The 24,681-nt window shown below is 40.4% G+C and overlaps 1 protein-coding gene across 1 annotated transcript in view; it reads left to right on the forward strand.

Annotated features, from left to right (window-relative positions):
• Positions 1-17,097, forward strand: part of LOC132885959 (B-cell receptor CD22-like) — a 163,643-nt gene extending 146,546 nt beyond the window's left edge. The window contains exons 9-13 of the mRNA XM_060920490.1: positions 10,848-11,120; positions 11,243-11,578; positions 14,737-14,985; positions 15,209-15,325; positions 17,063-17,097. Of these exons, the coding sequence (XP_060776473.1) occupies positions 10,848-11,120; positions 11,243-11,578; positions 14,737-14,985; positions 15,209-15,325; positions 17,063-17,097 (1,010 nt within the window). The remainder of the gene's footprint in view (positions 1-10,847; positions 11,121-11,242; positions 11,579-14,736; positions 14,986-15,208; positions 15,326-17,062) is intronic.
• The last annotated feature ends 7,584 nt before the right edge of the window (positions 17,098-24,681 follow it).

A 24,681-nucleotide genomic window follows, 5' to 3' on the forward strand; every position in this document is an offset into this window, starting at 1 on the left:
ACTAACATTGTGTTTTGTATTCTCGGTATTAGTTCTCTCACTACTGTATTTGTACTGCTGTGTTCTATTTCTGTGTGAGATTAGCTCTAGCTGAATTACGAGGAGTAGACTTACAATCTCAGTTACTGTTATATTTTGTTTGACTTTTCAGTTGTGTGAAGTTTAATTGTAGTTGTGTGAGGGGATTTGTGGATGAAATGATTTGATCAATTAAATAAATGCATCAAATCAATGCACTGAATTATTAACCTGCTAGCAATCATGTATCATATGAAGCAATACACTGAGAAAACTCTTGTGCCTTTGCCAATATCAGCATTTTTACTATTTTGTATTTTTATACAGTGATGTACTGTCATTAAAACATTTACTGAGCCAAAATAATAAAATTTTCACCAAGACAATGTTTACTTTATTTCAATTTCTTTTATTTCATGTTTTAAACCCCCTTCTGCTGCTGTATCATTGTCTTTTCATTGTCTTATATTGTCTGTTGACTCCTGCTGTTACACTGGAATTTCCCACATGGGATTAATAAAGTGTTCTCTTAAAAGCAGATACAGGAACTGGATCCTGCAGTATTATTCAGTGTAAGCAGAGGATCTCAGTGCAGTAAAGTTCAGGACTAAATGAGGAATCAAAGAGAAGTGTTATTACTCTTACTACATGTCTACACACTGCTCCACTGATGTACAGGACTAACATCACACTGAAAATATCCACAACACAGGAAATTAACATTACAGCAGCAGCAGTGATTCGGACAATCAAAGCTCCTCATGAAGTGAATTACAAGGTTTCACTGTTAAACCCTGCTAGATAACTTCCCAGTCCTGGCAGAGGAATTAAATAGTCAGGATTAGAGGTTTGTGAATCAAGCTTGTATCAAAAGCAATGCTGTATATGAGCACGAACACAGTCTACACAACTGGGGCGAATTTTTGAAAGGTGTCTGCAGGGAAGACCATCACACACTTCTTCCAAGGGAAAATTGTAACAAGAAAATAGTTTCATGCATATTTTGCTGTCTGAATAAACATTTATTCCCTTTTGTTACTCTCAGAGGTCATGCTACACCACCGGCAGCCAGCAGAAGGCAACAGCAGCACACAGAGAGAGACCATTCAGGAGAACTCAGTTACCCAGAATTCTCCAGGTTGATTATTCTGGATTGCCTGCACCTGCCAGGCAGGATACTTAAAGCCAGCCTTTCACACAGCCATCTGTCATGCGTTTGTAGAGAGGTGACTGGTATGGTATATCAGGTCTTTGCCTAAGGAAAGGTTATAATGGGAAAATGGAAATAAAAAAACACATTTGAAAAAGAACTGAAAGGAAAGGCAGGAAGAAAGCAGAGGAAAGAAGGAACTAGAAATAATTAATGCTTGGCCAGGAAAGAAAAAAGACCAACTTGTAATTCTGCATCAAATCCTAGCTTGATGGACACCTCTCCAGAAATCTAGTAACATAGTGCGTTAACGTAGGCCGCAACAACTGTGATTGGTTAGTCTGCTTCGTAGCATCACATTTCCAATGACTCATTATTTTCTGCAAAAATCTGAAAACTTTTTACATTATTGCGTGAATATAAATTTATAAAGCGCAGTGTTTCCCACAGAAATTTTGGCGACTATGGGGGCAGCCCGGAGGGGCCTTGTCCGGTTGAATTGCAGGGGTGCGTGAGGGGTTGTTTAGCCTACTAAACTTAGACTAACTAAGAACAAATTTGTTGGTATTGGTTATGCACCTTGTATTTTATTTTAGCATGTTGCTACAGAGGGCAGTCCTACAAGAAGAACATATTACAGATAGCAGCCAAACCAAAAATCCTACAATACTTCACACCCTGAACTCCTACAAAAAGTCTACAAAACAAGGACTTCTAGCTCTGCTGTAGTATGTCAAAAGTGACCCTGACAAATGCCTGCCCTATTTACAAAGACCACACCCTGCACTTGTGCATTTGATTTTTCTTGGCTTTGAGAGAGTTTGAGTGCCCTTTCATAATTTATATCTTCTGGTTGTGGCCCATTAATGGAAATCCTCAAGCAGGCGGCCAGGTGCTCTCCTTGCAGTCTGTTCTGAAGGTCTGTTTTGACCTAAAATGGCAAACAACTTGTTACTACAATGAGTCATGTGATTGTAGAGCTCACTCTTAAATATTTAATTAAGTGAAAGTGAGATTGACCTTAGGTGGGATTTGAGCATTAAAACAATGGGTAAATGTAAATTGAAATTCACATCACTGGTGAATCAAAAACAATCAATTGAGATTCACATCACAATCAAAAACGATCAAATTCGAGTCAAGAAGTTAATTTAATTAAATAGGTAACTAACATTACATTCCCTTAATTATGTGGCCTAATAGCTTCACCTTTAGAAGGTAGCCTATTAGAAAAGGCTAAAAATAATTTAACGTCTTCCGTCTCACCAGTAACAAATCGCGTTAAGGCTACTAGCACTAATTCTCAAAAGTAGCATCGAAGTTCACTCTCTGTTAGAATAGACTACTTTTCCCTTTTAACATTTACATGCAGACCTAGATTAGTTCATCACTGCTGTTACTTCACGTCTCCATCACTTGGATAGACTGTGCACAAACAATGTCAAGCAGGAAGCACTTCGCCGGTGAATTTGGAAACGACCTGATCCTGGTAGGATGATAGTTAATTTGATGAATTAGATAACAACGTAGGGCTAACTAATATTGCCTCAAAATAGCCTACGGTTGCCTTACAGAAAAGGTAGGTTTGCCAGTACGAAATGGACAAAGTAATTTTACTGAAACAATACACTTAACGTCATCCATCAATGCGCTCTCCATACGCCTATAAAGCACAATAGCGTAGCCTAAATGTCACCTTCTCAATCATGTCAAAGGCTACATAAAGTTGTATAAACTTACCTTAACATGTAGATGCAGACAGGATGTAGCTTAGAGTTGTCTCCTCACGCTGTCTCAGATAGGCAACACGCGCAATGTCAGGCCGGGTGCATCAGTGTCGCCGTGTGTGTGCGCGCAGACTGAGACTATGGCAGCCCAAATTAGACTATGGCGGGGCGCCATAGTCTCGTCAATGTGTGGGAAACACTGAAGTGTGAGGCTCTATAGTGATTGGCCATTATAATGAGCTACAGTTTCATTTCAAGCTGCTCATAGTGCTGAATACAGATGTGTTAAAGCACTTCAGGAATACTTTGTGAGAATTCACTTAGTTTATCATTGAATAATATATGCTGAAGTAAAATACAAGGAAATTTGTTTCAAACCAACATTGTGTCTGTTTTTTTCTGTTTATCATTCCTACAGTGAAATATGGAGCTCATGTAACCCAGTGACAATAAAGGGTTAAAAATGTTATTGATGTATTAATATAATGTTCCTGTTTTCTGTGTCGAACAATGAGAGAGATGATCAGCCATATAGTTTTACTGTTTTCTCATCTGACCCAACAGAGAGATGATCAGCCACTCAGAGCGCATAGTTGGTCAGGTCCTGCCTTAATTGAACATGATTGACAGGTCATGACGCATCTGCATGATCAGATCTGTGTGTGAGACAGAGAGATGATGTGCTTGTGATGAGAAAGTTAAAAGTAAAGGTTTTTAAAAAAAAAGTATTTCCAAGCTGACTAGTCAAAACAGCAGATCACTGACATGTGTCGAGGTGACCTGGAGTTTGGAAAGTCCTGTTTTTCCCTCTCCATCTATTTCAGTAAACTAGTAATATTTTGCTAATTGTGTGTGTGGCCCTGTACAACCTGCATGTAACTGAGTTCGGTGGAAGCAGGGCCCAGAGCCAAAGTTACTGATTTCTGAGGTGGTTTGAAGCAGTAATATTAATGCTACTGATATAGTTACAGTTAATAGTACAAAATGTGATGGAGATATTAAATTGCTATGTTGTCTATTATTGTTATAATCTTGAGAATGTAAATGTTTGAAAAATGTCAAATCTCAGTATTAACATTTTACTGTGGAAAATGTGTTATTAGGGATACATCATTTGTGAAATGCTTGATCAATACCGGTATTTAAAGGTGCTCTTCCACCAAAAATGTTTAATACTGGCTCTTTTTGAAATACCATAGTTCACTCCGATTTGCATATTTATGCTGCATGTGAAAATGTAATTCTACTCCCATTCCCTGTATTAGCTTATGAAAGAAAATAGCCAGAAAAACGAGAATCTGAAAAAACCCTACGAACTTACGTCACTTCGAAAATTAGTATTCATGGCCTCGCCCACCTTGGCTTGCGACCGCCCACGGGAAGAAAGTTTCAGAGAGTGTTCAGAAAGTTTCAACAAAGTTTGGAACACACTGTGGCACTCTCCAACGACTCTGAAAGAGAGCAGCCATTTCCACTAACCTCTCAGCATCAGGGCATGTAATGTGGGCAGGGAGCAGCACCTTGATGACTGTGTTACAGAAATTCTGAATGCAATTAAAGACGGTGCTCACGTCTACTCCAAAAAGATGGCTGATGGTCCTGTATTCACCGCCAGTGGCCAGCTTCCAGATGGCAATAGCCACCCGCTTCTGGTTTGGGACACACAAACAGTAATTTGTGTTCCTTCTCCCCAAGACATGCCTCACCCGACTGCAGATATACTCAAACGACTCTCGGGACACATGGAAATTCTGCACGAACTGGTGAGAGGTGAAATCAGGAACAATTGTGTCCCACCAGTAGCGAGATCTTGCGTGTGCCCAGACAACATGTGATCTCCACCTTGCCATCAGTCGCAAGATTACCTGTAAAGAGAAAAATGTATAGGTAAATAAACATGTGTGGAGAGTCATCAATACTCAAACAAATATTCATCATGGTACTTAACCCTTGTGCCTCTTTTCCCCTTAGATTAGAGTGGGATGTGTATTGAGAAATAAATGTGCATGTGTGAGTGTTGGAAACATAAGTGTTACATTTACTTGTGGAGTTAATGTACAGCACATTTGCCATACTTTATATTCTATTGATCTTATTATATTTCTATATGTATGAACACAGTCAAAATAATAAAGAAAATGAACAACTGACAAGCCAAAAATGTCCTTAGTGAGGCATAAAGGTTAAAGAAACGAGGTTAAACATAAATCATTCACTTGTATTTCCATGCAGTTTGTTTACATTCACTTCAGTAAGTTAAGTTCATTATAGAGCTAAGCATCCTCATATCTACCGCTGTGGTAGATATGAGCGGCGACTTAAAAATCGCCAGTAATATGTTTGTGAATTTGTGACGATTCCAGCAGGGACATAACACCGGCTAACGTTAGCTCATAACAAAGGCTAACATAACCATCTCACATTCAGTGTAAGTATAAAAGTCAAAACGTTATTAGGTTATTACCTGTCTCCTAGAACGTAATCACCGTCCAATCAAAACCTGTCGATCAACACAAACATATTGGATCTGCCGTTTTCTGATCCCAATGAAGCATCGTAAAGCCAGAAGCAGCAGCTGTACAAACGCGAAGTCATCCATTGTTGTTGTTGCTGCTTCTTCTTCTCCGTGGTGTTGTTGCTTCGATGTTCGCGCCAAGGTTTATGCAAACGCAGCGATGTAACTGACGTATACAGTGACGTAATGACGTGGCTCCCCTTAGCACCCCGAGCTATGGAAAAGCAAACTGGTTCTCAGCTGGCTCGCAAGTTGAACGAGTTGTGAACCAGCACCAGCACTGGCCCCGAACCAGCCCTGGAACTGATTTGGTGGAAAAGGGGCATCAGTAAGGAGCTTAATATATGGCACATTGTAATTATCATAGTTTATGGGTTGGGGGCAGCTAAGTCCCCAAGTCAGGGTGTCAGCTATGAATCTGAGTGAATTGAGTGAATTCGGGTATTGTTCATCTCCAAAAGGCCACCCCAAAATCCACCAGAATGCAGGAAATCACATCAGCCAAATCCAAAATTTTCTGGGTGGGGGGTGTCCCTGAAATGAATTTTGGCAGGTTGGGATGTCTGTAAAGTGTTCTGTGAGTTTATGTATTACCTCCCTCTCACAAGTGATCTGTCTTAAACGTTTATGCTTAAACAGACACTCTTTATTTCCACTTTTTCTTTCAGTTGAACTGTTTTGATATTTACTACTCTATTTCTAAACCAACACAGAAGAACAATAATAATACACACATGAATTGAGCTTCTGAGAAACTACGTACAGAAATAAATATCTTTCACACTTGGATAGCCTGGCATGGTGGTGTAGTGGTTAGCACTATCGCCTCACAGCAAGAAGGTTCTGGGTTCGAGCCCAATGGCTGATGGGGGCTTTTCTGTGTGGAGTTTGCATGTTCTCCCTGTGTCTGTGTGGGTTTCCTCCGGGTGCTCTGGTTTCCTCTACAGTCCAAAAACATTTAGGTTTTGAATAATTAGTGATGCAGTGCCTAGGCACGCATCACTATTGTTCTTCTGCATGTTTCTTATTATTATTAGTGAAGCAGAGCCTAGGCTCCCTACAAATTTTGATTCTTAATAACCCAATAACCGTACATCGCACACAGACAAACAATACATCAAAATGTGTGGCTCGATCGGACTCGCTATGCTATTTCTTTGTTCATCTAAATACAATTTTTTTGCGACATAGTCACGAAAAAATCGTCCACAATTTCCCATTCATTTCTATGGAATTAATTGAAAAACAATGCACATTTTCAACGTTTTTCAAACCTCCGCTGCTCTGGCATGCTTTCACCTAGAGACATGATTCAAACTTTAAAACGTAGAGAAACTTCTCCTGTGTGGATCTGGCATTCAACTTTTTTTGCTAGGTTCTATAATTTTTGATCAGTCCCAGCTCAAACACCATGAGCAAATCTGGAGAAATTCAGACTTTATAATGGGTGTTGTGGCAGCAGGGGCGTGGTCAAGCGCCGGTCTGTGACAAGAGGGCGGAGTCAGGGAAGGTGAGTGGCAGAATCACTACACCTGAGAGCAATTAACCTGTCTTTGTGTGTCTTCCCAGTGACCGCGCCCTATATAGGGAGGGAGAGCAGAGAGCAGAGGAGCTCTTCCCTGAACAAACACCCGTCGTGTGTGCGTCTGTCTGAGTGAATGTTATGCTGAAAAGTGAGACAATAAATACTAAATTGGAACTTGATCTCTGTCCTGCCGTCCTCTGTGCTCCACCCACCTGCTCCGAACTGCCACAGGTCTCTATTGCGTTACACACCAGTGGGGCTCAGGAATTTAGAGTGTAGGCAGCTTGAAAAAAAGGCTCAAACTTTCTCATTTAAACTGTGTTTTCAGCCACAATTTTCACTCTACACACATAATTTTCTCAAAAGTTGTAGTCACACTTGTCCTGATTCACACAATGTGTCTACCTGTACGATAGGACTTACAGTTTTTGAATGAGAAGCGTGAAAGTAAGGAGAGGACAGGCGAGCTGCCCCATAGACTCCCATTATAAACGTGGCAGCGCTTTTACTGCAAAATCAGAAAAGTCACTTGTTTTTAACTCGCTCTAGTGTCCACATTTTTTACACTAGAGACAAAATTATTACATCAATGTGTTCAGGAGAGCCTTGTGGCACTCAATGTGAAATAATTTTGTGAATATCTCCTTCCGTTTTTGTGTAAATCCCCATTGTTTGGAGGGAGCGCTCTGAGAAAATCCTTTACTTTCTGTGTGCCACTCGGTGTCTCTGCTCTCAGCGCACGGGTGAGGGAGGGGCTGCTCGCTCTCACACACACACACACACACACAGGAGGGAGGGGCTGCTAGCTCTCACACACACACAGGAGGGAGGGGCTGCTCGTCTCACACACACACAGGAGGGAGGGGCTGCTCGCTCTCTCACACACACACAGGAGGGAGGGGCTGCTCGCTCTCACACACACACAGGAGGGAGGGGCTGCTTGCTCTCACACACACACACACACACACACACAGAGGAGGGAGGGGCTGCTCGCTCTCACACACACACAGGAGGGAGGGGCTGCTCCCTCTCAGAGAGACACAGGCTTGTAGCCTCATGGCAAATCATACATTCACACAGTACAGCTCAGCTCCTGCAATAGCGACTGCTGCGCGCACTGCATCACTCTCACAATTTCCCACAGGGGAATTGTCTCTAGTTTTGTTGATGCTCCACAACATTAAATGGTAACTACAAATGGATAAAAAGTGCGATGTTGTTCAATAAAAAATTAAAAAATGGTAATCATTGACAAATTGCTTTAGTATCGGAGGAATGAAACACTTTGGTACATGATGTTATCAGGAAATAATCATCTGTAGTAACACAAACTCCATCTCGTCACTGATTATTCTTCTGGAACAACACAACATGGTGTGATTTATTCCTTAAGTGTACATGTACCGTATAATATAGTGTCTCTGAAACTAGAAGTCTCAAATATGAGAAATGTAAGAAATCATCACTTGATTACAGTGTAAATACAACATAGATTGGACAATAAATAACTTATAAATACTCTAGATGTAAATACACAGTAATTAATACAAACCCAGGTCAGAAAATGTAGGGACGGCATGTTGAAATTGAAATTAAAACTGAAAACAATGATTTGTAAATAATTTTGACCTGCATTACACTCAAAACCAAACAACAGCACATTATTTGAGTTTTTCACTCATTAATTTTTATTTCTTCATTAACTTATTTATTTACTTATTTCTTTTTCAAAATAAACACTTTTTTTTTTCAATTTTGATTCTTGCAACACATGTCCAAAGATTTGGGTCAGTAAAGCATTTACCATTTTGTAATTTTGCTATTCTTTCTCTCAAAACTTAAGATGTTTAAGGACTGAAGACTCCAAGTGATGAAGTGTTTCAGGTGTTATTTTGTCCCGTTCTTCCTGCAAACAGGTCTTAAGGTGTGTAACAGTACGGGGTTGTCACTGGCATATTTTCCATTTCTAAATTCTCCACACATTCTCAATTGGGGACAGAGGGGACACGCCCTCTTCTTCCACAGCCACGCCTTTGTAATGTGAGCAGAATGTGGTTTTGCATTGTCTTGTTGAAATCTCCCTGGAAAAGATTTTGTCTTGAAAGCAGCAGATGTTGCTCCAAAAACTTCATGTACTTTTCAGCATTAATGCTCCATCACAGAAGTGTAAGTTACCTTTGCCAAGGGCACTGACACAACCCCATACCATGACACACCCTGGCTTTTGGACTTGTTCCTGGTAACAATCTGGATGGTCCAGAGCACACAGTCTCCATTTCTTCCAAAAAAGACCTGGAACACTGATTCATCTGACCACAATACGTTTCCACTGTGTGATGGTCCATCCCAGACGCCTCCGAGCCCAGAGAAGTCGACAGCTCTTCCGGACACAGTTAACCGAAGGCTTCCGTTTTGCACAGTGAAATTTGAATTGGTATTTGTGAATGTAACTCTGTATTGTAGCGTTAGAAAGGTTTGCCAAAGTAATCCCGAGCCCATGTGGTTCTATGAGCGACAGATGAATGGCAGTTCTTGATGCAGTGCTGTCTGAGGGATCGGAGATCGCAGGTGTTCAGATTAGGCTTGAGCCCTTACCCTTTACGCACCAAAATTCCTCCAGATTCATTGACTCATTTAATGATCTGCACCATAGAGGGTGAAATATCAAAATCCCTTCCTGTCTTTCTTTGAGGAACATTGTTTTGAAACATTTCAGTCATTTTCTCACACATTTCTTGACAAACTGGAGATCCTCGGCCCATCTTTGCTCCTCAAATACTAGGTGTTTCGTGGATACTAATTTTGTCCCAAATCATGATTACAGTCACCTGTTGACATCACCCGTTTCAAATCACATCATTATTGAATTGTTTTACCTCATTACTAGCCCTAAATTGCCTCGTCCCAACTTTTTTTGGAATGTGTTGCAGGCCTGAAACACAGGAATGGATGTATATTAACAAATGAAATGAAGTTAATCAACAAAACATGAAATATCTTGGGTTCATTCTGTTTGCAATGAATTACAAGTCAAAGTAAATTTAGAAATAACTGCTTTGTTTTTTATTTGCATTTTCCATTTCTGAACTTGATTTGGGGTTGGTATCTAACATTATAATATGATGTTTCTAACTAAACATCTGAACTCCATCAAGTGTTGTAAAGTCATATTTATTTTGTTGAATAAAGCAATTTTCATAAACTATGATACAAAAGATGAGAGTTAAACACAAATTCACTGTAATGAAAACATGGGTTTAATGTGTTTAAATAAAAATAGTACACCTGTACCTGGTTGAAGATGTAATCTGAATCAGAATATTTCATTTCAACTTGTGCAAATTCTTCCAAATTATTCTTATTTAGTTGTAAATATCGCTTAAACTCAGATGTGTAGTTCCACTCATCTAACATCTTGGTGTAATTATGAATTATTTATAACATTTCCTGACTGTGTATTTGGTCTTTTGTAGTTACCCTGTGACTCTGTAACCAGGGCTTTGTAAAATAAAGTGTTTCTGTAAGAAACCATAACTGCTGACAAATCACTTTCATCACATTCACACAAACTGGAACTGCTCACATCACGATCACCACTTATTGCTGATATAGCTGTTTTTCACAGCCCTGTTCTGCTTCCTTTTACCAGTGACAGAAACACGAGTGTGTAAGAATGAATCATAATGTATATGGTTCATAAAGACTACAGCCGACATTATCCAGTTCAGTTTGGAAACGGATGATACCTGTTCATAAATACATTGAAAAATTTAGATTTTTTTTTAGTTTATCAAAAATATTTCTTTGTAAATTGGATGATAAACATAATTTTCACTGTTCTGAAATAATCTTTATATATGAATGATGATGAATTAATAATGATAGCTTTGATATTTTATCATTTTTCTACAGTGAGACCAAAACCAGTGGCATCCGTGAATCCTGATAAACAGGTGTTCAGTGGCGACGCCGTCACTCTGAGATGTGACATACAGGATGAAAGTGTCTCGAGCTGGCAGTACAGCTGGTATAAAGATCCTTCACACAGTGGTGTCAGTAGTGAACAGGTGTACACAATCAGTGGTGTTAAAGTGACCCACACAGGTAACTACACCTGTAGAGGAGCAGAGAGAGGAGGCTCACGCTCATCACACTTCAGTGATGCTGTTACACTGACTGTATCCGGTGAGTGTGGAAGGTGATTTTTTTTGTGAAAATGTACAGTTAGACATACATGAAAAACTTCTTACTGTGTATTAAATAAATCTCAGAAAATAAACCCTAGTTTTGTGTTTCCTGTGTAACAGAGAGACCACAGGCAGTACTGAGTGTATCTCCACAGAGCTGGCTGACTGAAGGAGACTCAGTGACTCTAAGCTGTGAGGTTACAGGCTCCTCTACAGACTGGACATTCAGCTGGTACACAACTGTTCCCTACAGATCCGGATTAACTCAAATAACAAATAGTCGTGTCTATAACATGTATGTGGAGCTCCTCTCAGACAGCAGCAGAGGATCTGGAGGCAAATACACTCTCAGTCCTGCTGCTCTGAATCACACAGGAGTTTATATGTGCAGAGGAGAGCGAGGAGAACCAGCCTTTCACACACAGTACAGCAATCCACAGCCTCTATGGATCACTGGTGAGGAACATTAACAATGGGTTTGGGTTAAAGTTTCTGACTGCAAAGTTGAATTCTGGGTAAAATGTTCTATTTCTCTTGCTGTTGGAATTTTGAGATGCTTTGTTGCTGCACACACTGTGTCCCCTATGTGTAAATATTTTGCCGAGATAAAATACGTCCCACATTTTACAATTCCGGAGATCACTGAAGCAAGTGAGCAACAATATCACATGACCACCGTGGGGCGTGTTGGACCTACTTTTAACCAAAACAAGTTGGTGTGGACAAACATGGTGGCCTCGGCTCTCCTGCCAGCTAAAAGCCAGCGGAAATGAAAAGGAAAGCCTGCCTAGTGAGTGTAACTGCAAGATAGAGCAAGGTTAGATGACGTGTCATTTTTCTGGACAGATAACTAAATCATTCTAGCTAGCGTTTAGCTATCTTAGCCTTAGAATCCATGAGCTCGACTCCACTGTAGCGTGTATAAAGTTATACACCTAATGTTTTGATCTTATAGAGAAAGAAACGACAACACAAAAGCAGTAACAGAGAAAATATATATTTGTCTTTTTTTCACTGATCTATTCGTGAAGGTCAACCACAAGTTGCATCCCTGTGACTCAAAAGTCTCTGAGGTCGATGCAGAGTCACAATGTTTTCTGCACGTCATCATCCTGGTACAGTATAACGCAGTTCCATAGTTATGCTAATTAGTTAAAGCTCCCCACATTTAGCTATTTCCTGTTTCTGTAGGGCCGTATTGTTTACCTCAAGAGGAAGGAAAATGGTCCCATAACAGAGAAAAGCGACCCTCAGGACATCAAAATGATCACATCTTGTCAGCATGATCTTGTTCTTGTGAGATGTAGGAAAATGCCATGCATGGAAAAAACCTGAACATTTCAGATCACTTTGCAGTCAGCACCGTTAAATAGACTACGTTATGGTGTTGTGAATGTCAGTTGAGATTAATTCAACATTTATTAATAAGTATAAGGCAGTTAAATAGCCCTTCACTTCTCGGCCTTTTGGCTGTATTAAAAAACAAATAGTGTGTTCATATTTGTTCTTATCAGTTTAATATCTGATATGTTCTCTAAATGAGCAAGTTTTTGGGCGGCACGGTGGTGTCGTGTTTAGCACTGTCACCTCACAGCAAGAAGGTTCTGGGTTCGAGCCCCATGGCCGATGGGGGGGCCTTTCTGTGTGGAGTTCGCATGTTCTCCCCGTGTCTGCATGGGTTTCCTCCGGATGCATGTCTTTGGACTGTGGGGGAAACCGGAGCACCCAGAGGAAACCCACACGGACACGGGGAGAACATGCAAACCCTTTTTACTCAAACACCCCTTCATCAAATATACACATGACACACACACACACTTTAAATCCAAATTGTGAATTTAGTTAACACGAATGTAAATAATATCAATAACAACAATTAAAGATAGTACAAAAATGTTGAATAGACCTGAATGAGCTTACCTTTAGAATTTCTCAGAAATTATTGTTCTTGTTAATTTACCACTTTTTACACCTTTAGTCTTACCTAACAGGCCCACCACTCACACACACTCTCTGCAACAAAATGAAATAATGTCTCTCTTTGAAAAAGCAAAAAAAATAAAAACCCGTTGCAGGCCTGAGTCGTTGCTTGGGAGCGTGGAGACCTAAAACAAAATGGCCACTTCACTTGTACAACACAAGCAAAAGAAAATAGCAGTGCACTAATCTATAGTTAATTACTCACAAGTCTTGGAGAGGATAAAGGGAAAAAGAGGGCTGAAACTGGCTAGATGATGAGAGAGGGGGTAACGATGATACCGGGGGTACTGGCAACCCAGTTCACTAAGGCAAGCTTGGCACGAAGCACATCTACCCATCCAAAAGGGTCCAAGGATGACTTCCTGGTCCACAGTCTGATAGATGTACAACAGCATTTCTTTAAGTCACTTAGACCTAACACAAACTATTAACTCATCATATCATGCCGAGCTTTACACAAGTCATCATGCTAACACACATTAACCACACCCGGAAACAGTATTTGCTACCAAGTGAATAACGTGTGCTAGCGTGCTAATGCGCTAACGGCAATTAGCATTATCTCTATTGACAGCATGGATCAAAACGAAACATTACACAATATACACAAAGGTTAGTTTTACCTTTGGCAAGCGATATGATGTCTGATACAGCTTAATGAGACTCTGCATCCATCTACGTATCAACACCACACACTGCCACCACGTTTCCACTGTCTTCTACAGCTCGTCTGTTTACCCCTGACTGAGCCGTTATTCACAGGACGGGGTTTCCTCTATATCGCGCCTCTATGCACCTCTTACTGGCTAATCAACGAATAAACAACCAGTGTGATTGAATAAACCCAAGATTGTCAACCTTATTCCCTGCAAGGCTGGGTTGTACCTAACACGCTTTCTATGTGCAAATCAAACAAACTTTCTCCAGTGACCTGAATTACATCAAACAATATGACAAAGATGAATCAATCAGCTTATAATGATTTTAATTATTTAACTGTTTTACTGAACGTGTTTTTTATCAGAATGACTTTTTAAACATTAAAGCTTATTTAATTATTTACACATTTCTTTGTCTCTGTCTTAACTGAAATCTTTTAAGACCGGGCTACACCTGTAATTTCTGTAATTCTGAGTATGGATATGTTTATGCTGTTACTTTCCAGACTGAGTACGAGTTCATGCTTACAGATACCCACACTGATAATGAAATGAGTATTTTATTGAGTATTAATCAATCAGGGATGTCACAAAGCATTTTATTTCTCTCTGTTTATGCTGATTGCTGCTGTGTGCAGTGAACTCATTGTGCTTGGTTTCTGATTAATATGTTATGGTATTAAAACAGTGTTTGTAATAGAGAGTGCAAGGTGGCAACCTGAGTCATATCAGTGAGTTTGGTGATTAGAAATGTGCTGTGAATTTCACCTTCACTCAAGTAGAGCGAGGGGAAAAGAAGTGTACATGGCTCAGTGCTGTCATGTGTGACAGTTTCTCTACACACTCTTCACTCTCTCAGATAACTTTGTGCTGCCATAACTAATGGCACCTTCTGTTTGTATACAGATTTACACATTCAATATTGATCAGTGAGAGAAAATATTTATTTTGTAAATGTGGTTTTCTGTGTTGTAGATGGTGCTGTGATCCTGGAGAGTCCTGTCCATCCTGTGACTGAGGGACATCCTCTGACTCTACGCTGTTTATATCGAAACCCAAAGCCCTCAAACCTCCGAGCTGATTTCTATAAAGATGGATCAGTCCTCCAGACACAGACTACAGGAGAGATGATCATCCAGAAGGTCTCAAAGTCAGATGAAGGTTTCTACCACTGTAAACACCCAGAGAGAGGAGAGTCACTGAAAAGCTGGCTCTCAGTCAGACGTGAGAAACCTTTTAAATATTCACTTTAATACAACTGTGACCTAATGTGTTGAACACAGTATCTTTATATCATGTAATTTATCGGGCTTAGTTTATCGAAGTCTGTGTACAATATGCTGTTACACTTGTTCACACAGGTGTTAATTTATTTATACTTCAGATTGAAATAAAACATACAAACATTTCAAGAATAAAACATTATCATTATTTTATTTATGGGCAGGTCCATCACGTGTAGAAGCTCCATTCTCAGTGCTCATGCTGATCTGTAGTGTAGTGACAGCCTCTCCGTATCTGCTGGCGACCATCATTCTGCTGGTCAAATGTTACAGAGCTCGAGGTAAGAACTCTTTCAGTATGTTTCACACCATCATGATCAGACTAACTTTGAGTAGTCGAGAACAACATTTTCACAAAAATTATTTGACTCACTGTTTTCATTTTAAAAGCAAAAATCCACACGAGTGTTAAAGCACTTGTTCTAAAATGCTCGAACAATAAGATTTAAATGTAAGTTTGATATAAAACACAGCACATCTGTTTCTGAGAGTGAATTTACATGTGACAGATACTTCAAGTGGAGTTACATTCACTTCATTAATAAAGTACATTATGAATAAATAAAATAGTGCAGAAGAGTGTTTCATATGCAGATGTCACTTTTCACTTCACTGTCATTAATAAACATTAAAACAAACACCCTTTAAACTGTGTTTAAGATGAGATCAAATAGTTTTGTTAATTTTCTGCCATAAACACCTGAAATAAACTATGAAATGAATTAAATGAATTTTTTAATGTCTTTCACAGCTCACACTGTTGAAGAGAGAATTCAGAATAAAGTCATAGGAGTGAGCAAAGTTCATCAATAAAAAGAGGATGCATTTACTGTAAAATGTCTTCAGGGTTTTCTGAGGATTTTAAAAGAATCCTGATTTGTCATTTTAATGTTAATTTTAATAGCTGGCTAAAGTCAGAGCAGTTGGTGAAAAGCCCAGTGATACTGGAGTTAAAATAAGTGAAGCTTTGTGTATCTGCAAAATAAAAACTAGTTAATTGACTTATCTGAAACATGGTGGGGAACTAACATTGTGTTTTATGTTCCCAGTAGGGCTGAACGATTTTAAGAAAACATTGAATTGCGATTTTTCTGGCAGATATTGCGATTTCAACCACGATTTTTTTTCTTTAAATCAAGTTTCAGTGCAAATTAATTCATACAATGAATTCCATAAAGCTAATGCAAGAATGAAAACTGAGGTCAACAGATTTCAAATGTAGGCCTGTTTATTAACATTGAGTGCCTGAGGAACAAGTTATAATAACTTAAAATAAAAAGAGAGCCATCTTTCTTAAACTTTTGCTTCTTTTATTTTTCCCATCTACAACATATCAGACATAAAAAAAAGGTTGATCAATGGCTCAGCAGCATCAAGATATTGCACTTTTGTAAAAGAATGTACATAAGCATTATAAATTATAACTAGAGCCAACAATTCCCCTGTGGGAAATTGTGAGAGTGATGCAGTGGCTATTGCAGGAGCTGCACTGTACTGTGTGAATGTGTGACTTGCCATTATGCTACAAGCCTGTGTCTCTCTGAGAGGGAGCAGCCCCTCCCTCGTGTGTGTGTGTGTGTGTGTGTGTGTGTGTGTGTGAGAGAGTGAGTGAGTGAGTGAGAGAGAGAGAGCATCCCCTCCCCCACCCGCGCGCTGCGCTTAGAGACACAGAAAGTAAAGGATTCTCTCAGAGCGCTCCCTCCAAATGGGGATTTACACGAAAACGGAAGGAGATATTCACAAAATTATTTCACACTGAGTGCCACAAGGCTTTCCTGAACACATAGATGTAATTTTTGTCTGTAGTGTAAAAAAAATGAGGACAATTTATTGACGAAACAAAACATGGGTCAGTTTAGGAGCACTGAGAAAAACCGCGGCTTTGACGATCCCAAAATCGTGTTGTCTGAGATCGCGATTTTCGGTCGAAAACGATAGATCGTTCAGCCCTAGTTCCCAGTATTAGTTCTCACACTACTGTATTTGTCCTGCTGTGCTCTATTTCTGTGCGAGATTAGCTCTAGATCTGTGTTTCCCAACCGGGGGTACGTGAACGTACTGCAGGGGGTACGCGGCGCACAGGGAGATTTTTTTTTTTTAAGGCGTCACACAAAAGTGTAGTCCCAATAACTCAGCTAACTTGTAATATGTGGACAACAGAATGTCTGCTGTGAAATTTAGTAATAGGCTATTTATTTCATAAAATTTCCAAGATGATAAATATTCTCAGCAATGTGTCATGTCGAGCTCATCAATAAAACAGTACGTTTGCGCTACAACTCATTTCCCTGGGAAGACAATGACCTGTGACACAAAATACAAAAACATAGCAACCGATAATGTCTACAAAAAGTCTGGCTGCTACCTGCAGATGGATAAATGGTTAAAATGTCCAGTTTCTCTGGATCCAGGAGGGGGTTCGGAGGAGACAGCAGAGAAACGCAAGAAAGAGGCCAAAGCTAAACCTAGGCAGTACAATGAAAACTACATTTTGTATGGTTTCACCACATCTACGTCTTCGGAACTACCGCAGCCTCAGTGTTTCTTCTGTGGTGAAATTCTGGCTAACAGCACAATGAAGCCAGCCCGTTTGCAGCGACACCAGAGCACCAAGCACCCTGCAAAAGTAGGGAAAACTGAAGAGTACTACAAAGGAAAGCTGTCAGAATTTAAGTCAGGTCAGATTCAGAATACAATGATGAAAACCACAAATGTGTGGAGCAAAGCCCTGGAGGCATCTTACGCCATCTCGCTGCTTGTGGCACAAAAAAAATCCTCACTCAATTGTTGAAGAACTAATTCTCCCTGCAGCAACTCGTATGGCTGGAATTATGATAGACAAAAAAGCAGCAAAGACATTCAAGAAAGTTCCCCTGTCAAACAACACCGTGGCCCGTCGGATTGATGATATGGCTCTTGATATTGTGGGACAAGTCATGGGCAAAATAAAACAAGCCGGTCAGTTCGCTTTGCAGCTGGATGAAATGACGGATGTGAGTGGAGAAGCGCAGCTCCTGGCCTTCGTTCGTTACAAAGATGTGTCGGACATAAACGAGCATATTTTGTTTTGCAAAAGACTGCCAGGAAAGACAACCGGGGAAAAAATGTTCCAGGTTATTGACAGTTTTTTCAAAGAACACGATATACAGTGGAAACAATGCAGCCACATCTGTACTGATGGTGCGGCTGCAATGACGGGGAGCGTGAAGGGACTGTTCGGACAAGTGAAAAAGGTAAACCCCGACATTAAATGGATGCACTGTATTATTCATCGGGAAGCTCTGGCTAGTAAGAGAATGAGCCCTGATCTAAATGCTGTTATGGATGACGCTGTGAAGATGATAAACTTCATCCAGTCCCGGCCACTGAATCACAGACTGTTCGAAACTCTTTGCCATGAGAGCGGCGCGCAACACGACCAGCTACTGCTTCACACAGATGTCTACTGGCTGTCTCGTGGAAAAACGCTACTGAGGCTTTATGAACTTTGCAGTGAAGTTTTTGCGTTTTTGAAGGAGCAGCTGCACCCTCTTGCTGTGGTGTTTGAGGATGCCAATTGGGTGGCACGCCTGGCATATCTCGCTGATGTGTTTACCAAACTCAACGAGCTCAACCTCTCACTCCAGGGCAAGGAGTCACACATCCTGAGGATGTACGAGAAAGTGGAAGGGTTCACAAAAAAGCTCAATCTGTGGCAAAAGAAATGTGAGGAGGGTGATGTGAGCCATTTCCCATTACTTCATGCACATCTTGCCACTACTGATGTCACCAGGGCTCCAGTGGTGAAACAGGTGGAAGAACATCTATCCAAACTCAACTCAGACTTTAACCAGTACTTTCAGGATATTGACAAAAAGTCAGAAAGCCTGGATTGGGTGAGGGACCCATTCACTGCAACTGAGAGCAGCAACAAGCTTCCTGCAAGGCTGCAGGAGCAGCTGCTGGATGTGTCTCCTGACCGGGGCCTGAAAGTGGCACATAGAGAAAAGACATTGACAGTTTTGGTGTAATGTGGAGAAGGAATATCCTGAATTGGGAAAACATGCACTGATTGAACTTTTACCTTTTGGATCAACATATATGTGTGAGGTGACATTCTCAGCTCTGACACACATAAAAACAAATAAGAGGAACAGGCTGGATGTGGAGAACAGCCTGCTAGCAGCTGTTTCCACACTGTCCCCAGGTCTAGCAAAGCTGATGAAAGACAAGCAAGCTCAAGTGTCTCACTAAAGACCAGATTATACTACAGTAGTATTTTGAGAAAGGTTTTGTTTCAGATATTAAACAATAAAAATGCCTGTTTATGGAGGACACTCCAGTTTTGTGATGAATGTTACATGAGTTATGTAACATTGTTATGTAACATGAGTTATGCAACATTAATGTACTCTTTAAAAAAAAGAGAGAAATGTTACTTGTTAAAGTTAGATATAACAAAAGGAAGGTTATTTTGATTTAGTATTTATACTATTTTGGTAAATTATTTATATTCCAAGAAAACATTCTTTATTCTTATGTTGAATTAAGTTGAGGTTAAAAACAAAAAAGAGAGAGAGAGAAAGCCTGAGAATTTTATGTTCAAGTTAAGGAGATTAAATAAAATGATTTTAATGTAATAACCACTGTATTATGCTCTACTTTTGGAGAATCATCAACGCGTATGTGTGAGGGGGTACTCGTGGTGTGACAAGAAGGCTCAAGGGGTACTCAAGACAAAAAAGGTTGGGAAACACTGCTCTAGATGAATTAGGCCAAAAAAAAAAAAAAAAAAAAAAAAAGTGTGTTTCCGGTTACGTAGATTTCAAAACTAGGGTCGGTAGGCAGGCATTTTTTTTTTTTCAAGATGGCTGCCATAACCTATATTTAGACAGGAATAATTTCACAAAATATAATGAATTTCTTTGCAGGTCACCTGAGTTACCACCTTCTGATGAATCTGATGCAGCATGAGACACCTTTTAACATGAATTTTTCTGTAAATATAACAGCTCAATACAACATGAGAGAGAGAGAGCAGCCCCGCCCCCTCTGCTCCCTGAGTGCAGCTCGTCGCCTTGGTAACGGTGCAGGGAAAAGACACAATATAACAAGCAAAGAGCGCTTTTTCTCAGAGTTCCCTCTCCTCGAACAACACTGATTTACACGGAAACGGAAGGAGCTATTCACAAAATTCTTTCACATTGAGTGCTACAAGGCTCCCATGAACAAATTATTCTATTTTTTTTTGTCCCTAGTGTAAAAAATGTGGACACTAGAGCGAGTTAAAAACAAGTGACTTTTCTGATTTTGCAGTAAAAGCGCTGCCACGTTTATAACGCGAGTCTATGGGAGAGCACGGCTGTCCTCTCCTTACTTTCAGGCTTCTCATTCAAAAACTGTAAATCCTATCGCGCAGGGAGACACTTGTCTTGATTCACACAATGTGTGACTACAACTTTCGAGAAAATTGTGTGTGTAGAGTGAAAATTGTGGCTGAGAAAACAGTTTAAATGAGAAAGTTAGAGCTTTTTTTTTTCCAAGCTGCCTACACTCTAAATAACGCCATAGACACCCATTATAAAGTCTGAATTTCTCCAGATTTGCTCATGGTGTTTGATCTGTGACTGATCAAAAAGTATCGAACCCAGCAAAAAAGTTGAATGCCAGATCCACACAGGAGAATTTTGTCTCCATTTTAAAGTTTGAATCATGTCTCTAGGTGAAAGACAAAATAAGCGTTCTCTCTGCTTCTGTTCCCTCCGCCGGCCCTGACACACTACTGCCTCCGCCGAGTGCGCGCACACACCGCATGTCGGGGCCGCGGATGAGTTACTCTCCCCTGATCAACGAAGTCAGCGGGGAATTTGTGGTTATTATCGGTACAAACAGCGCGAATCACAACTTAAATGAGTGCGGTTCAGTTTGACATTATTGTCAGTCCGTTAGATAAACATTTAATTTTATTAAAATCGAAAATTAATATTTAGAGACTGTGGGCTACAAATAAGTCATTAAAGTAGCCGGCTGGACTTAATTGTGTAGTCGGCTGTATGGTAGGCAGCCGGCGCTTGTGGAAAGCCCTGATTTTCCCCAGTGAGTGACAAAAACTTCCGGTTCACACGGTTGGGTTATATGTAAAAGTCGCGACTGGGAAAAAAACAAAAAAAAAAAGTTTAGGGTCGGGCGGTACGGATTAGGGTCGGTCGGGTAACCGGAAAAACACTTTTTTTTTGGCCTTACGAGGAGTAGACTTACAATCTGTTAGATACTGTTATATTTTGTTTGACTTTTCAGCTGTGTGAAGTTTAATTGTCGTTGTTTGAGATGATTTGTGGATGAAATTTGATCAATTAAATAAATGCATTATTATCAATGCACTGAATTATTAACCTGCTAGCAATCATGTATCATATGAAGCAATACACTGAGAAAACTCTCGTGTCTTTACCAATATCAGCATTTTTACTATTTTGTATTTTTATACAGTGATGTACTGGCATTAAAACATTTACTGAGCCAAAATAATAAAAATTTTCACCAAGACAATGTTTACTTTATTTCAATTGCTTTTATTTCATGTTTTAAACCCCCTTCTGCTGCTGTATCGGTGTCTTTTCATTGTCTTATATTTCTGTTGTCTCCTGCTGTAACACTGGAATTTCCCACATGGGATTAATAAAGTGTTCTCTTAAAAGCAGATACAGGAACTGGATCCTGCAGTATTATTCAGTGTAAGTAGAGGATCTCAGTGCAGTAAAGTTCAGGACTAAATGAGGAATCAAAGAGAAGTGTTATTACTCTGACTGCATATCTATACACAGGAAATTAACATTACAGCAGCAGCAGTGATTCAGACAATCAAAGCTACTCATGAAGTGAATTACAAGATATCACTGTTAAACCCTGCTAGATAACTTCCCAGTCCTGGCAGAGGAATTAAATAGTCAGGATTAGAGGTTTGTGAATCAAGCTTGTATCAAAAGCAATGCTGTATATGAGCACGAACACAGTCTACACAACTGGGGAGAATTTTTGAAAGGTGTCTGCAGGGAAGACCATCACACACTTCTTCCAAGGGAAAATTGTAACAAGAAAATAGTTTCATGCATATTTTACTGTCTGAATAAACATTTATTCCCTTTTATTACTGGAAGAGGTCATGCTACACCACCAGCAGCCAGCAGAGGGCAACAGCAGCACACAGACCATTCAGGAGAATTCAGTTACCCAAAATTCTCCAGGTTGATGATCCTGGATTACCTGCACCTGCCAGGCAGGATACTTAAAGCCAGCCTTTCGCAGCCATCTGTCATCCCTTTGTAGAGAGGTGACTGGTATGGTATGTCAGGTCTTTACCCAAGGAAAGGTTAAAAGGGGAAAATGAAAAATGGAAATAAAAATGAAAACATATTTGAAAAGGAACTAAAAGGAAAGGCAGGAAGAAAGCAGAGGAAAGAAGGGACTAGAAATAATTAATGCTTGGCCCAGAAAGAAAAAAAGACCAATTTATACTGTAAATCCGAGCTTGGCACGCACCTCTCCAGAAATCTAGCAACATATGCCGCTTTTCCACTACAAACGCGGCTGAGCCGTGCCGTGCCGAGTCGAGCTGAGCGGGGCTGTTGGAGTTGCATTTCGACTACAACCGCGCTGAACCGTGCTGGCTGGAAGTGGGTGGACACATTGGGTGGAGTTAGCGAAAGTGGGTGGACGTCACGTGATGTCGTTAAGCAGCGCAAACAGTGACATCAGTGACAGTGGCGGAACAAGTCAGAGCCGGGCCGGGGGCGGGGCAAATGACCGGGCCCTTTATTAAAGCTTATCATAACATCATTTTAGGCTACAAAATGTCCGCAACTGCGGTGTTTACCAATTTCAACACTACCGGGTGCAACTATGTTATTTAGTACATCAAGTCCTTCAAACGAACATGTAACTCAGAAACAAAAAACATTAGGATACTGTACATGGCTCATAATAAAACAGCAATAGCCTATACTGCGCACATTATTTGAAGGGCATACGAATGAGCGCTCAGAGGTTGCAACGGTGACAGGAAGAGTCAGAAATAAAAGGAGGGCGGTGCAAACCTCACTGAATGCACTGTGTTTACCAATTTCAACACTACGGGGTGCAACTATGTTATTTTGTACATTAAGTCCTTCAAACGAACATGTAACTCAGAAACAAAAAAACATTAGGCGACATACTGTACATGGCTCATAATAAAACATCAATAGCCTATACTGCGCGCATTATTTGAAGGGCATACGACGAGCCTTGCGCTCCGCGAACTCGTCCACGATGCTCTGTATGTCACTGATTCAGTGATCTTTTAAGCGGTAGTCTCACGACCCAGATAGTAAACAATAAACATGGAGGACATGGAGTCGTTAGTGTTGCTGGTCTTGGTGCTGTGGCTTGTTGTCACCGACAACGCCAACAGATACTGGCAAGAGCGTATAGATGAGGCGAGGCGCATAAGGCTTCAGAAATTCTCGTAATTCATAATTATTCTCCTTCCGGGTTTGCGGTGTTTACAGATCCCAGCGCGCTCGCGGGGCGTGTGTGGGCATGTGAGGACACGCCTCCTCACCAATCAGTGCACAGGGGAGTGTCTGCTCACGCCCCCAACCTCAGTCGGCACGGTTTGGCTCGCTTCAGCCCCACTCCAAAACGGTGCGAGTTTTAGGGGCTAAGCAGGGCTGAAACGAGCTGAGTCGTGCTGGTTTTTGGTAGTCGAAACGCGAGCCGTGTCGGGCTGAAGTGAGCTGAAGCGAGCTGAAGTGAGCTGAAAAAGGGTAGTGGAAAAGGGCCAATAGTGCGTTAATGTAGGCCGCAACAACTGTGATTGGTTGGTCTGCTTCGTAGCATCACATTTCCGACGACTCATTCTTTTCTGCAAAAATCAGAAAGCTTATATTATTGCATGAAAATAAGTTTATAAAGTGTGAGGCTCTATAATGATTGTAGCTCATTATAATGGCCAGTTTAATCCTGCATCTAAACCTGTGGATTTAAAGACTGCGGCATTATTTGGCAGATGTGTTAAAGCACTTCAGGAATACTTTTAGTGAGAATTCACTTGGTTTATCATTGAATAATATATGCTCAAGTAAAATATCAGGAAATTTGTTTCAAAACAACATTGTGTGTTATTTTCTGTTTATTATTCCTACAGTGAAATATGGAGCTCATGTAACCCAGTGACAATAAAGGGTTAAAAATGTTAATGATGTATTAATATAATGTTCCTGTTTTCTGTGTCGAACAGTAAGAGAGATGATCAGCCATATAGTTTTACTGTTTTCTCATCTGACCCAACAGAGAGATGATCAGCCACTCAGAGCACATAGTTGGTCAGGTCCTGCCTTAATTGAACATGATTGACAGGTCATGAGGCATCTGCATGATCAGATCTGTGTGTGAGACAGAGAGATGATGTGCTTGTGATGAGAAAGTTCAAAGTAAAAGGTTAAAAAAAAAAAAAAGTATTTCCAAGCTGACTAGTCAAAACAGCAGATCACTGACGTGTCGAGGTGACCTGGAGTTTGGAAAGTCCTGTTTTTCCCTCTCCATCTATTTCAGTAAACTACGTAGTAATATTTTGCTAATTGTGTGTGTGGCCCTGTACGACCTGCATGTAACTGAGTTC

This window comes from Neoarius graeffei, chromosome 1 (assembly GCF_027579695.1).
Source record: "Neoarius graeffei isolate fNeoGra1 chromosome 1, fNeoGra1.pri, whole genome shotgun sequence".
NCBI lineage: Eukaryota > Metazoa > Chordata > Actinopteri > Siluriformes > Ariidae > Neoarius > Neoarius graeffei.